Source organism: Cuculus canorus, chromosome 13 (genome assembly GCF_017976375.1).
Source record: "Cuculus canorus isolate bCucCan1 chromosome 13, bCucCan1.pri, whole genome shotgun sequence".
Classification (NCBI taxonomy): domain Eukaryota; kingdom Metazoa; phylum Chordata; class Aves; order Cuculiformes; family Cuculidae; genus Cuculus; species Cuculus canorus.
Genome location: NC_071413.1, coordinates 20,397,789 through 20,412,056, shown reverse-complemented (window position 1 = coordinate 20,412,056; position 14,268 = coordinate 20,397,789). Strand labels below are relative to the sequence as shown.

At 52.4% G+C, this 14,268-nt stretch overlaps 1 protein-coding gene across 1 annotated transcript in view; it reads right to left on the bottom strand.

Annotated features, from left to right (window-relative positions):
* The window catches only part of VAC14 (VAC14 component of PIKFYVE complex), a 66,791-nt gene that overhangs the window by 21,355 nt on the left and 31,168 nt on the right, over window positions 1-14,268 (bottom strand). Inside the window, exons 13-14 of the mRNA XM_054079010.1 lie at window positions 13,116-13,266; window positions 2,657-2,789 (exon numbers count right to left, since the gene is read on the bottom strand). Of these exons, the coding sequence (XP_053934985.1) occupies window positions 2,657-2,789; window positions 13,116-13,266 (284 nt within the window). The remainder of the gene's footprint in view (window positions 1-2,656; window positions 2,790-13,115; window positions 13,267-14,268) is intronic.

Below are 14,268 nucleotides of genomic sequence, written 5' to 3'. Positions count from 1 at the left end.
ACCCATCTCCCAATGCTGGATGGGGACCACACATCCCTACAGAGCAGGAGACAATCCCACCACGACAACTTCCTGCAGAGATCACTGCTCAAACCAAACTCCCATTCTCAAGCACACAACATACCATAACCCCTGCCTCCGGAACTCCGAGGACATATCAGGAGAGAGACTAAAGTCCTTTCAGAGTCGGCAACCAGACACGAAGCAGCTTGAGTTGGGTTAGAAATAAACTACCATTAACTGTAGACTCTCCGTCTGACCTCGTGGACCTTTGAGCTCACCCACTGTCAACGTGACAGGGAAAATTGCTGCACTGTGCTTTAATAAAAACCTTGTCCCCTGTTTCCCTTTCCCCCAAGCACTAATCCTTTGGCTGGAAATCATTGCCTATATTAACGGGTCTGTTTTCCTTCCCTGCTCCGCTGTTCCTGGGCTGGCTGGCAGCAGAAAGGGCAGCGGTGGCCCTGGAGAGGAGGGGAAGATGATGGATACAAGGGGAGCACAGGGCTTGTGTCAGCGGCGGGGGAGGAACCTGCTTCAACGCACACCGTTCCGGTCTCTCAAGCATCCCCTTTGTGCTCTCCAGCCCAGGATGAAACCTGACCAGCATCTCCCAAGTCAAACATGAGGCTGGCTTCTCCCCCCGCTGTGCAAAACAACTGAGCTGGCTTGTGGACAAGGGAGGGATGTAATGTGGGAACGCACATACGGCTTCAATTTGAAAAGTGGCTAAAAATAGCACCACGAGGCTCCCACGTTCACTGGGTCTCTCCGGCAAGAAATCAATCTTTTCCAGAGAGTCCCGTAAAAGTTTTCCTGCTCTGTTCCCATCTTGGCTTTTTCAGGAGGCAACGCAGATTAGTTAACACCAGCACGTCAACTGCCATCAGTAGGTTTCAGAGTTAACCGGTAGTACCCCAGGGCATGGCTCACCCCTCCCAGAACCACCACTTCAGCTCCACACCTGCACCACAACATGAATGGACTTTTTGGAGCATGAGTCACCACAAAAAGCCTCGCGAGCCGGTCTCACCATACCAGATGGCTGCTGGGAAATTCAAGCCCGCCAGCCAAGGCTCATCCTGCCAGAGCCGGAGGGAAAAATTTCAGGTGGCCACGATATGGGAGAGCTTTTAAACACACCCTACCCAGGCGGACTGTTGCTCTAATTGCCCTGCTCCCCTAACAAGGTACAGAGCTGTTTTCCCCACCAAGGGCTGCTCACACCAGGGCTGTGCACATCAGCGAGCAGAGACACCACGAGTAGCGTTATTTTCTGTGCTCTAGTCCTAGACCCCTATATGATCAAACTTAACATTTCCAGCCTCCTACCAGAAACAAAAAACCCAAATCAGAAATGGTTTGAGTTGGAAGGAACCTCAAAGCCCATCCAGTTCCGCCCCTGCCATGGGCAGGGACACCTCCCCCTGGATCAGGGGCTCCAGCCCCATCCAACCTGGCCTGGAACCCCTCCAGGGATGGGACAGCCACTGCTCTGGGCAACCTGGGCCAGGGCCTCCCCACCCTCATTGTGAAGAATTTCTTCCTAATGTCTAATCTAAATCTTCTCCCTTCCAATTTAAAGCCATTAAATCCTCAACTAGACTTTTTCCGGGAGCAGGAAATAGTTTTTCAATGGATATTTGGGATATGGCACCATATTTTGATGTTAAGTGTGGAGAAGCCTTTGAAATCCTCGTTGTGCAGCTCAAACGGCTGCTGCAACCCTGCCCTGCCCGTGTTTCGTCTCATTCTTGAAGCCCTGTTTTATACTGCAATCCCATCATGGGCTGCAGCCACGTGCTCTCAGGCTGTCTGAAGCCTTGGGCACAAACTGCTGTTCACGCAGGTACAACTCAACACTCTGGGGCTCAGCTTCGCAGATTTTGAGAGCTTTGCACGCTTTATTTTCCAATTACAGCAATGGGACCCTCCCACACGCCTCCACTTTCGGAGAAGCAGCTCTCTTCTCCCATGGGAGCCTGGCTCTTGCTTTCCCCATGTTCGTTTTGATGCCACCTCCCTGGAAGCAAGGGAGGAAACCCCAGGCTGGTGACTCCTCCCTCCCACCAACCTCCTCTCTGATTTCTCCACCTCTCCTCAACCATTAAGCCCATTATTTCCCAGTTTGCTGAGGAACTGGCGTCCCTTGCCCCAGATTTCATTGCATTAAAGACGATGTCCTCCTGCCAGCTGCCACGCGCTTGGCTTTCCGGCCTCCACTGCAGCTCCTCAAAAAGCCAAAGCAAAACCCACTAACTGCAAGCACGGAAACATGCGGCTTTGGGGGATGAAGCTTTCGCTGGGCGAGCATCTTGCAAGGCCGGGTAGAGGGATTCACTCGACTTGGCACCCCGAGCACAAACCTGTCTTCATGCTCTGGCTGGTCGGGTTGTTAACAAAACTAGCTCTGACAACGCTATTTAATAAGGAGCTACTTTGCCTCCAGGGATGGAAACAAGAAATATGGTGCCTCAACATGTGAAAGGCGAGTCCCGTTTGTTCTTTAACCATCTGCCGGTGAGCAAGGGAGACTTGTAGAAATGGTTTTGGCCCCGAGGAAGCTCGGTGCTCAGGCTGCTTGACCCCGTCATCCCCAACCCGCCCTGCCCAGGGGTGCTCGGGGGCTTCAGCGAGGCAGGTGGGGTGCTCTGACCTGATGATGAAGGCTCCTCTGGCCTCCAGGAGTTTCCGTTCACTGCTGAAGCGCTTGAGCAGGTTGATCATGAACTTGTAGAAGTAGGAGTTCATGGTGGGCGTGGAGGGTGAGCACTCCAAGCCTTTCATACCTGAGGAGGCAGGAGAAGGGGAGAGCAGATTAGAATAGCCGGGGCCTCCTGCCAAAGCAGTCTCAGTCAGAGAGCAGACACCCAAAATACAGTCACAGCATTCAGCAGAGGAGGGTTGCAGCATGAAGAGACTTCCAATACTCGTGTGATCGCACCTGCTCAGTCCGAGTAGAGCCAGCCCTGCTGCAGCTCTCTCCATCCCAGAGGAAGGCATCTTGTGGAGGTCCCAGCCATGCTGGACCAATGCCAAGCAGCATGAGGGGATGAAATGGGCTTTTTGGGAGATCATCCCAGAGCTGCTCAACTTCAGTAGCTGACAGTAGTGGGGTGCACGAGGCTCCACATCAACAGGCAATCCCAGCTCCTCAGATACAGCATGTACGCTCATCCCCCAAACCAGCTTGCTGGTGAGTTGAAGAGCCTTTAATCCAGCCCCACATGCCACAGATGCCCCGAGCCCAGCGTGCACGTAGCAGCAGACACACACGTCCAGTCCTGGGTCACAGCACGGTCACCGGTTTATGCTCGGTGATGTGATTTCTCCTGAGCTGGAGCCACTTGGTGCAACAGCATCACATACGATGTGCCCCAGGGCTGGTGTGGAAGGGCTTTGCTCACAGCCTCTGCCAAGCACCCAGCAGCTCCCTCTGCACCTCTCAGGGCCGTAAATTCACTCCTGCTGGGCTCCCATTGCTCATTTAACAGCAAACGGTGCTCCAGGGTGGAAGCACCATGCGTGGCTCTCACTGCTCAAGCATATGCTTGGTAAGATGCCCTAACTCGGCCTGAGACCGTTTGCAGAGTGGGGAGCCAGGGAGGGCTGGCAAAGGGGTATGTAGTGAGCATCAGAAAAAATACCCCTTCAAACCCACAAGTGCAGGGTGCTGGCAGGTAAAGATTGCTTTTCCCACGGCAGAACTACAGGGCAGATGGTTTATTTAGCAGGACAGCGCTCAAAGCAAATGTTTGACGAGAGGGTTTTAAAGGTGACTTTGCAACAAGGGGAGCTGTCTCCCTCAATTTCTCCTATGGAAAGCCCATGACTAACCCCGCTAAAGAGGGAAGCCAGCACACACGGGGTGCCCCAAGGTTATTCCCTCCATCCTGACAACAGCCAGTATTTCCATCAGACTGTTGAAGCAAACCTGAAGAGTTTGATTTATGTATGTTGTCTGCTTCTACCAAGACTCAGCAGAGCATGGAGCAGCCAATTAAAGATACAATCAAGCTGCCAAAGCTCAGGAAAGCTAATGGAAAAGCCACTGGGCTGTTTCCCACCCTGCCTGTCCTGGTGATACACAGAAATGCAGACGCGAGCTTAGCCAAGGCAGCTCCCCCAGGCTTGTAAAAAGGAAAATGAAATATGAGGTCATCTGGACCAGAACTTGGCACCTTCTCCCCATTAGAGTCATGCATTCACCCTGCCCTGCTGTATCTGAAACCTCAAACCAGGCTGTGAAGCAGGCATCTACCAGAGCGCAAGTGTTTGCTGTGGCATCGTGTTTCCCCTCAACTGCAGGGAAGATGATCTGGGCAAAAAAAAAAAGGATCTAGCTGAGCTGATGAGCTCCAAAACAAAGGTGCATTTGTTTGAAGGCAAGGAGAACCTAGCGTGAAAACACAGCCGTGCCCCACGTGCCATCACTACAGCTGCTCAGCACTGCTCAGAATCAGGCTGAGAATAAACATGGGCTGCACAAGGCGACGTGGGGCAGCTCTGTCTTCCCACCACGCCTGCCCCTGGCTCAGCCTCACGTCTCCAGCCTGTAGCATGGGCAGAACCTGAAAGGCAAGGAGAGCTTTTCTTCCTGGTGCTGAGAGTGGGGAGGGGAAGAGCAGATGGAAACAGTCTCTCAAAGCTGCAAAAGTGGTATTTCTCGCCCATTTTGTCAGCAGTGCCAAGGTATCCAAACCAGTGCCGTACTGCAACCCAAGAGCTAGCAGCAGGCAGGGCATCACGCCCTCATGCCCATCAAGGATACTCCAGCACTGTAGCTTGTCCAGAACAAGGTCTGATCTTTGAGTTTCTCCCTTCTCAAGACCCCAAAAAGGGGGTCTCTCTGACCTCCACAGCATCGACGTCACTGCTGCCAGGGTTGGTCTCTCTTGGCAGAAACACAGGCTCTCCCCCAGTACCTGAGGCTCTGCTGTCGCTCCCTCCGCACGGCAAAGCCAGCTTCGTACCTTACCATCTCCTCACGTGCCTTCCAGTGACAGCACAAACCATTACACATCCCAAAACACATGCCAGGAGAAAAACAAGAGGTGGCAGCAATTTTTCTCCTCCCTGAAAGGTTCAGTGCCCCTATTACTGGTTTGCCAGCAATGACACACACAGGATGAAACCCAGGAGCTGTGTGGCTGGGAACAACAGTGCAAGACAGACCACCCAGAAGCACCCTCGGATCCACACTTCCAAAGAGGTGCATCTCCTGCATCTCAGACTGGAGACTTGGAAGGATCCACTGGGTTAAGCTGTTCAAAAGCCAGAATTGCCTGGAAGATCAGATCCCAGCTGCAATCTGCAGGATGATCAACCTCCAGCCTGCGATCCTGCCATCTAACTTGCTTCTGATCAAGCAGTCCTCCTGCCCAGCCCACAGGAAGCCAGGCAGTGGGTCGTGGAGCTGGGAGCAAGGAGAGACTGGCACAGAGATGGTGAAAACAAGTCTTACCCCTGCTAACAGGAAAGTGTGACACAATGGTTTGCATGCCCCAAGGATGCAAACCTTCGCCTTCATCATCCTTTGCCTCCAGGAGCATTCAGGCCGGACTCAAAAGGCATCGTTTCTCCATCCCTTGCCCACCTGCCACCCAGCAGCCACACCTGTCTGTCCCTAAGGAAGGTTTCCAAGCACAGCACCTGTGCTCTCCAGGGGTAATGCCGCAGAGTGAGAAACCAGCGGGTAGGAGTCTCTCAGGCTGCAAAAGGCTCAACCAAAATCTCAGCTGGAGTTTAAACGGGCCATAACTCTTCCAAGCAGGGCAAAACATTTCTCTTGCAAAGCCTCCCAGCCCTCCAAACTTTCTGTTTGTTCTGCATTTACAGGATATCTAGGAAACGGCTAGCACCTTGTTTGCCATCGTGTAACCCTTCCCAGTGTAGCCTGGAGCTCAGCTCGCTGCCCTGTGGGTTACAGCTCAGCACGGCGGCATCCCCGGCTCGACAGAACCGTAGGAGCAGCTTGTCAAGTGTTTCTATGAAGCACGAGAGACAAGCAGAGAGAAGTGTTATGGAAACTGTGCCTTAATTAATTGACGCTTACACCTCTCCCCACTTTCCTGAAGCGAGACTTTGCAGATCCGTAACCTGCCAGATCGGCTGCTAACACACCCAGAGCGGGGCTAGTGGCGCACCACAGCTCTGCTGCCTATTTTTTATGTCTGGCTTAGAGGAGGGAGCTGGAAGAAGAAAGATCAGAGGAATGATGAAACTCAGCCCAGATATCAGCAGTAATGGGAACAAGTGAGAATTTTCAGCCCCCAGGAACATCCGAGCAGTAAAGCAAGACTTGGTAGAAACAGCCTGCAAAAGGCATGTGGAAATTGCAGCTCCATGGCCAAAACGAGTTCACCAAGTCGAGCCAGCCTAGACCCTTCCCAATCACTACAGCATCCTGCATCCTGGGATGCTGGGCTAACAAATCCTTTCCCAAGGCAAGCTTTCCAGCCTGTGGTAGAGCGAGGGACACAAGTGGGCTCCTTGCACCACCTAAGCCAGCACCAGCAGCCATCCCCCCAACCCATGGGTGTCACCTCAAGCAGAGCGTGGCAATCGCCTGCTGAAACCCCCATGCATCCCTCAGTGCTCGCCAACAGTTTGCACCATTCCCATCGCTCACGCAGCCACGCTATAAATCAACCGTGACAGGCAATTAGGTATCTATATTAAGGCCCTTATAAATATATATTGTATAGCAGCCTGGAACATTCGGACCGTCTGGCTGCTTGGGCTGAGCTGTCTCGAGACCTACAGTGGCCAAGGTGTCCCCACATTGCTCCGGGGGGGCCTGGCAGACTCCAACATGAACTTGGCTTTCCCTACTTCAGCCGCAAAGCACCGATCTTCACCCTGGCAGAAAACGCAACTTCTAATAATTTACTATAATTGGTTTCAAACTGGTCTTAATTAAAACCGGTGTGGACTTGCTTAACTCCATTTAAACCAAATTTAAATAAGATTGGACCAGAATTGATTCCTTTCCGAAGCAAGCTAAAGCCGGGTAAGCTGGTTAAAGAGTATCCACAAGGGCATTTGCGGCAGTTTAGCTAAAATGATTTACCGCAATCTCTAATTGAAGCAATTTCAGTTCGGATATAGGGAGGGCAAGCTAAGAGCTGGCGAGGCTGAGCATCCTTCCCACCCGAGTGCCTCCCCTGGGGCATCACGTTTCCAGCTCGGCCCAGAGAAGGATCTCGCTCTGTTCCTCTGGGAGCAGTTGGGATAAACCTGTCAGCAGCCGGATATGGTCCGTGAGCCTACAGCCCACGCGGGGCTCGACTCGAGCACTGGCGGTGTGGGACTCGGCACTGCCAGATGGTGTTCGGCAAAACCCCGGGCGGTGACGTGGGAATCTGTGTGGCATCTCTCCCCCGGCAGCCTTCCCCAGGATGTTTTGAATTGTAGCTTTTGCAAACACGGAGCGGCGAAGCCTCGCAGAATGAGATAAAAATAGACCCGTAAAAAAGGCAAATCCTTCCCCCACCCCCCAAAAACCCGGCGCAGGGTGTAGCTGGAAACAGATGCGAACGTGTCAGCAGCTCAGCTGAGCTCTGCAAAACCTCCACTCTCCCCTCTCCAGAGCACAGGATGCTGCTGAGGAAATAAAATCACCGAAATCACGGGCCATACGGCCACAGGCTGTGCTCAGCAAGCCAGCCCGGGCACACGGATGCTTCTCCCCTTCCTACCTGGCTAGAGAGCCCCGGGTTTGCAGTTCCCAAGACTTCAGTATCTCGAAAGAAAAGGGGTCCCCAGATGGGTTGGGGTATGTATTTTGATGCCAAACAAGGCTTTTGCCACACCGATCCCCCCATTCCCACACAGCGTCTGTGCTTGTGCCTTCCTAGAAGGAGGCAGCAGGCAACGACAACGCCAGTGGGTTTGCTAGGAAGGCTCACTGCCTCATTTTAGTTTGTTAAGGTAAATGAATAAGCAAAAATGTAGCTGGCGTATAGCTGAGACAACGTACAGGAGATACGGCATAGCCGCAAAACCAGGAGCGTTTAAGCCTAGTGGCGAGTTTAGAGAAGGCTGAGGGTACTGCATGGAAAGGTGACGCGTACAGAAGATAACCTGCAAGCAGGAATGGTCAGCAATGCACTTTGCCAGGTGATTTCTGCACCAGGGTTCCTTGGGGAAACCCAGGCTGCCCAGCAAAGTAACTATGCAGGGGCTGATCCTATCTACACCGTCACCTTCTCCTGTGTCAGCTCCTGCAGACCAGCACTTCCAGCTTTAACTCAGGAATTACCCAACCCTTCCAGGCAGCCACGTGCTGTAACCATTTCAGGAGGATGAAGGCACGTCAGGTGAGTTACAGCTATGGTCTGGATGTTCTCTCCTGGGGCTTTTCCATGACATCCCAGCACTGCTGTGGCAAAGCATGCAGGAAATGAAACAAATCACCCTTCTAACTCATCTCCAAGAGGCGGAGCAGCTGGATTGAAAGTCAACCCTCTTGCACAGCTCCATGCCAGTAAGGAAGATGGCAGAGCCACCAACCATCAGGAACCAGAGCGCTGAGCTCAGAGCACTCAGGAGCTCTCCTCTGTTGCTCGCTTGGCTCTCCTGCTCCCTGCTGTCACACTCCTGAGCTGGTGAAAGCTGCTGGAAACTGGCTTCTTCCAGAGCAAGCAGCTCATTGTGCAACTTCAGCTGCCTCCTTGCCCTTTGAGGAGAGGATGGCCCCAAGTTGCACCAGTGGTGGTTTAAATTGGATATCAGAATAGATTTCTTTACCGAAAGAGTGGTGAAGCCCTGGCAGAGGCTGCCCAGGAAAGTGGTGGAGTCTTCATCCCTGGAGGGGTTCAAGAAGTGTGTAGATGTAGCACTTAAGGACATGGTTCAGCAGGTACGGTAGTGTTGAGCTGATGGTTGGACTGGATGAGTTTAGAGGTCTTTTCCATCCTTAACGATTTCCTGAGTCTAGGATGTGTACGGAGGGGTTTCCCTTTTTATCCTTCCCAGTTTAGTAAATCTGACCCACCCGACAAGGGACCAGCTTCTCTTTCCTTTCACAGACCCCCTGCACCTTACAGACTCTTGCCCAGTGTTTTCAGAGGCTGCTTTAATGTTGTTCATATCATGTAGAGGTGGGACTTTGTCCTACACCGTGATCCCTGCAGATTTATGATTACATAAATGAAGCGACAGACAATGTGAAGGTTCACCTCACTGAGAACAAGATCCCTCAAAAAGACGTTGATCAGAAACCTCCATCACAGGACATCCCAAGTTGGGTGCAGGCTCTGGAGTGCTGCACGTCCTCCAGTGGGACACAGCAAGTCTGAACTCAACACCTACATATCTCAAGGACTTTTAGCAGCCTCGTCCAGAGCAATTTACCGATTCTTGGGATACGCATGGACTGCTGCTGGAAACCAATGACCTCAGGCATGTTAGCGCACTCGCGTAACGAGTCGGCCTTCCAGTAAACATCCTATAACGTGAGGGCACGCCACTGTCCCCTCCACTTCTGGCAGGAAGCCAGGCAACAGAGACCGGACCGAGACGGAGAGGAAAGCGTCTCCTGTGAAACACAGGGTCGTAACTGCTTCTTCTTACAAAGCTGTGGAGAAAGGAAGGAAGAGATGTGTGCAAGAGGCACCCTGTACAAGGTGGAAGATGGTATCAGCATTCTTTTGAAGGAGGATTTCTCCTCCCATGCAGAGCTGAACTGGAGACTAGGCTGGAGGGCTTGCACTTACGGTGTTATAGAGTCATGGAATGCTTTGAGTTGGAAGAGACCTTTACAGGTCATCCAGTACAACCTCCCTGCAATGAGCAGGGACATCTTCAACTCTGTCAGCATGCTCAGAGCCCCATCTAAGCTGACTTAATATTTCCAGGGATGGGGCTTTTACCACCTCTCTGGGCAACCCGTGCCAGTGATTTGCCACTCTCATCATGGTGCAAATTTTTTCCTTAAAGCCAGTCTGAATTTACCTTCTGAGTTTAAAACCATTACCCCTTGTGCTGTCACTGCAGGCTCTGCTGAATGTCCGCCTCCATTTTCTTTAGGCCCCATTTAAGCACTAAAAGGCTGTGATATGGTCTCCCCAGAGCCTTCTCCAGGCTGAAGAATCCCAACTCTCTCAGTCTGTCCTCATAAGGAAGGTGCTCCAGCCAGGTGATCCTATGATCATCTTTGTGGCCTCCTCTGGACCTCCCTCAACAGGTCCATGTCCTTCCTGTGCCGAGGGTTCCAGAGCTGGACATAGTACTGTGTCCAGCCAGTCTGGTGTCTTGCCAGAGCAGAGTAGAGCGGCAAAATCCACTCCCTCGACCTGCTGGCCTTGGTGACAACCACTCTTGGGTCACCTGCTACTTCTCCCAACTTCTACACAGTTGGCAAAACACTTCCAAAGCAAAGCAGGCAGCTGGATTCCCATTGTACAAACCTGATGGGTACTTGCACCATCACCCCAAGGAGCAGGAAACTCTTGGGCACAACCCTGCAGAGCTTGCCCCTGAAAAGTGGGCAGAAGATAACCAAGGGCAGACCCATGGAGGTCAGCAGCCAAACAGCCTCTCCCAGGGCAGCCGGAGCAGGTCACAAGGAGAGATGTGGGGTCTCCCAGGCGGTGCTGGGCTGGCCCCGGCTCATTGTGTTTGGAGAAGGCATCGAGGGCAGCTGACCTTACGTAACTGGAGAACAAAGCGGCTAAATAAAAACTGTAGCTGGGAACGGGCTGCGGAAGTGGGACACGGCTCTCCTGACTAATCAACCAGCATCTGAAGGAAACTGAACTCAATGGCAGGGAAACAACTGCATAAACACATCCCGAGGGAAGAAAGGGAGCAAGAGGAAGCAGGACAAATACCATGGGGGCACCGGCCCCTTCCGCCTCCATCCTGCCCTCACCAGTCAGATGGCAAAGCCCGGAGCGTCGGCATGGAGAGCGCAGCATGGAAACCTCAAGGGTTTTAAGGATGCTTGTGTTCTTTCACCTGCAAAGCCATCAACTGCACACTCCGATGAGCCTACGGGGTAAGAGAGGAGCAGATCTGAGATGGCTGAGCCGACACAGCTCTCCTCTCACTGCCAGCTCCGATGGCATCGTGGTTTAAAGTGTGATGAAGGGAACAGAATGATTTTACCCTGAGGAGAAGCACTGGTGCCCTGACTCCTCCCCTCCAATGCTGCAATAACTCCCACCGCTGAGAAAGCGCTGCCCGTGCCAGGGTGCACCAGCCCAGGAGGTGTGCTTAGGTAATGCTCCCATACGTTCCAGTACAAAACCAGTGGCCCCAGAAGGGGTACAGCCTTTCTTCAGTGCCAACAGCTCACGGCTTTGGCCTGGGAAAGGCTGTACTCACAAACACATCAGTCTGCAGGGCAGAGGCAGGTTCACTCGCGCTCCCACTCGACATCGTTATCCTGGGACCACAGGGATTCCTACCAGCTGCCCTTCCACTCCAAAAACAGACCCCCAAACAACCCTCTGACAAAGAGAGACTTTTCCAAGAGCCTCTACTTTTCCAGGCATAATCCAGGAGGGTCCTGGCCCAGCTGTGACTCTTCATTCCCCCACAAGCCAGAGCTCAGCAGCTCTCAGCCCTGGGTGGTCAGAGTTGGACAGGACCAGGGCCACGTCCCTCTATGCGTAACATCTGAGGCCAATGATCCTTCTCCTTTCCCTCTCCCCAAAAGCATCTGCCTTTGGGTGAAAGCCAACAACCCTGCAAAGATCAGCCTCAAATAAATTTCCAAATAAACCATTTTCTAGTGCATTACAAGGAAGAGGAAAGTAGGTGACAAAGCCAGAGTCCATTAGGACCTGCGAGGGGGCAGGTTACCCCATGCTGGGGCAACAGGAGCTCTGGCTCCAGCAGATCTGCTCAACGTGTGGAGAGCCAGACTCTTTTCAAACATTACACTTAAATAAGTGAAGCCAAGTTGCTCTTCCAAATAGCTAACAGGGGCCACGGCAGCTGTTAGGATCAACGCCATCCAGCCTGCTATTTTTAGACGATCCACAAGGAAGGAAACCTCAGACAACCATCAGTGTGAGCTGAACTGCAGCTCCTCGGCTGCTTGGCCAGCACTGCAGGAGCTGCTCCACCCAGGCGGTCTCACTTCTGACACCGGGAGGATGGATGAGACTCGCAGAAGGCTTGGGAAGGTCGCCAGCGTTGCACCCCTCCATCACAGAGCCTGGCTACAGCTGCCAGACAGGTACATCTGCAAAAAAACCCCCACCCAAACAACCCCAAACCTGACCTGGTTGCTGGTGTGGACATTTCAAAGCCAGGGGAGGGGCAAGTGATCTAAGATCTTCAGAGGAAACAAAGCCCAGGGAGCAAAAAGAGAAGCCTCCCTCTCCAGCAGTGATTTTGCAAGGCCTTGTGGCCACATTCCATGTGGAGAAAGGCAGTCTTGGCTCATCTGCGCACGGGCTGCAATCCAAAGCTGCTGTGAAACGTGCTTTTGGCCAGGACGACCTGGCCTGGGGAGTACAACGGGGAGGCCCTTAAATAGCAGCAGCAGAGGCAAAGGGGCAGCCAAGCAACTGTAAAGGATGAGCCACAGACAAGGGAAGGTGGACAAAACTTCCTGATGTGCCAGGATGATTAATGAAAGGCTTTTTTTTGTATCCCTTAGTCTCTCTGTCTCTCTTCTGAGCTCTTATCTGACACTCAGAGCACCGTAGCAGTTCATAGTCAACCTGGGCACACACTGAACCCTCTGCAGATCCATTCCTGCTCGCGACACCTGGGCTTGCAGCCAGCATCCCGTCCTGAGCTGCTTTTAGAAGCTCTGAAAACTTCTACAAGACAGAAAAGGCTGGTACCCAAGGTCCCATCAAAAATAGGACAATAACGACCTCCTTCCACAGAGGCCTCTGCAATATCCTGCTGCTAATTAGGGTCTCAAAGCCCCAAAAACGAGCTAAAGGAAAGAACAATAAACATAAAAGCAGTGCCCTGGTCTCTGCCATGACACACTCGACCCCCAAGTGATGCCAGGAGGGGATGGATATAGTGATGTACAACTGCGAGAGGCTTCTCCTTCTGCCTAAGTAAATCTGATCAGTGCTGCCAAGCATCAAGTGAGACCAGGCAGCGGGGAGGCACGGAGCTGCGGCACAGAGGGCACTCACCGGAGGAGCTCAGCGGGCTGGCCCTGCCGGGGACGTGAAGCTCCACTGGGCTGGGTCGTGCATCAGAGCCATTGGAAGGACCGTGACCTTCCGTATGTCCTGCAGGGGAAGAAGCGATCTCGGCCAACACTTCCAGATCCTTCAAAATAACCTGTGGAGAGAGGGACAGCACGGTGTGAGCGGAGACACCCAGTGGGGTGAGCTTTCCTTTCCAAAACCATGGCTGGAGAGAACGAGATGGAAAGCCAGCAGCAAATCCTGGTGCATTAAGAAAGGTGTAGGCTATCTATAAAGTTCAAGGTAGAGATGTCAAATGATTGCAGAGGGGATGGGGCAGGAAAGAGGAAAGGTGAGAAAAAAACAGTTTCTGCTCTGTAAGTCCTAAGGGAACATGTGAAATTAAACCGAATCTATGCAGCCAGGAGAGGAATTTGCTTCTCCTTCTTCCCACCTCAGGGAAGTCTAGGTTTTGCTTCCCTTCTCTCACTCATGACCACAGCGAGCCCCAGCGAGAGTACGGGGATCCTATCGGGGCAAACACTCGGGACGTTGAAGCAGAGCTACCATTCAGATTTCATAGCTCTTTCCTTCCAGAAGCTGCCGAATTAGTCTATATATAGCATTTCTGGAGAAGTTATTACAGGGTGGGTATTTTTTTTCGTCCTCAACCCTTCTCATGTCTCAGGCTATTTTGGGTCCCCCTTCATTCAGATGTCCTTGGGTCTCGATGTTTCATCAGCCGTCCCTCATGCTCTGAGCAGAGCAGGGCTGTGCGGAGCAGAAAGGCTGCCAAAAAGGGCTGATGGCCACGCTGAAGCCATCGGCATCCAGTACAGCACATCCCTAACCACTCCTTGCCCACCAGCACAGTAACCCAGGCCTTCCACACGTTCTCACAACGCATTTTCTTCAAGAGCTGCAGTTATATGGGAGTTTTAGCTTTTGAGGTATGAAAATACCCTTATCCCTGAAAAAGCCAATTATGTGGGTTTTTTTATTGTGTAGAACTAGAAAATACAATCCCTGAAAATCAGAAAGAGGAGCCCCAGGTTCTTCTGTTGCAGATATCTTAAGTTGGGGTGGGTTTTTTCATATTCAGGGCTGATTTTTAAGCCCCCAGCAGCCTTTGAGCAGGCAGTGCAGTGTCCAGGCT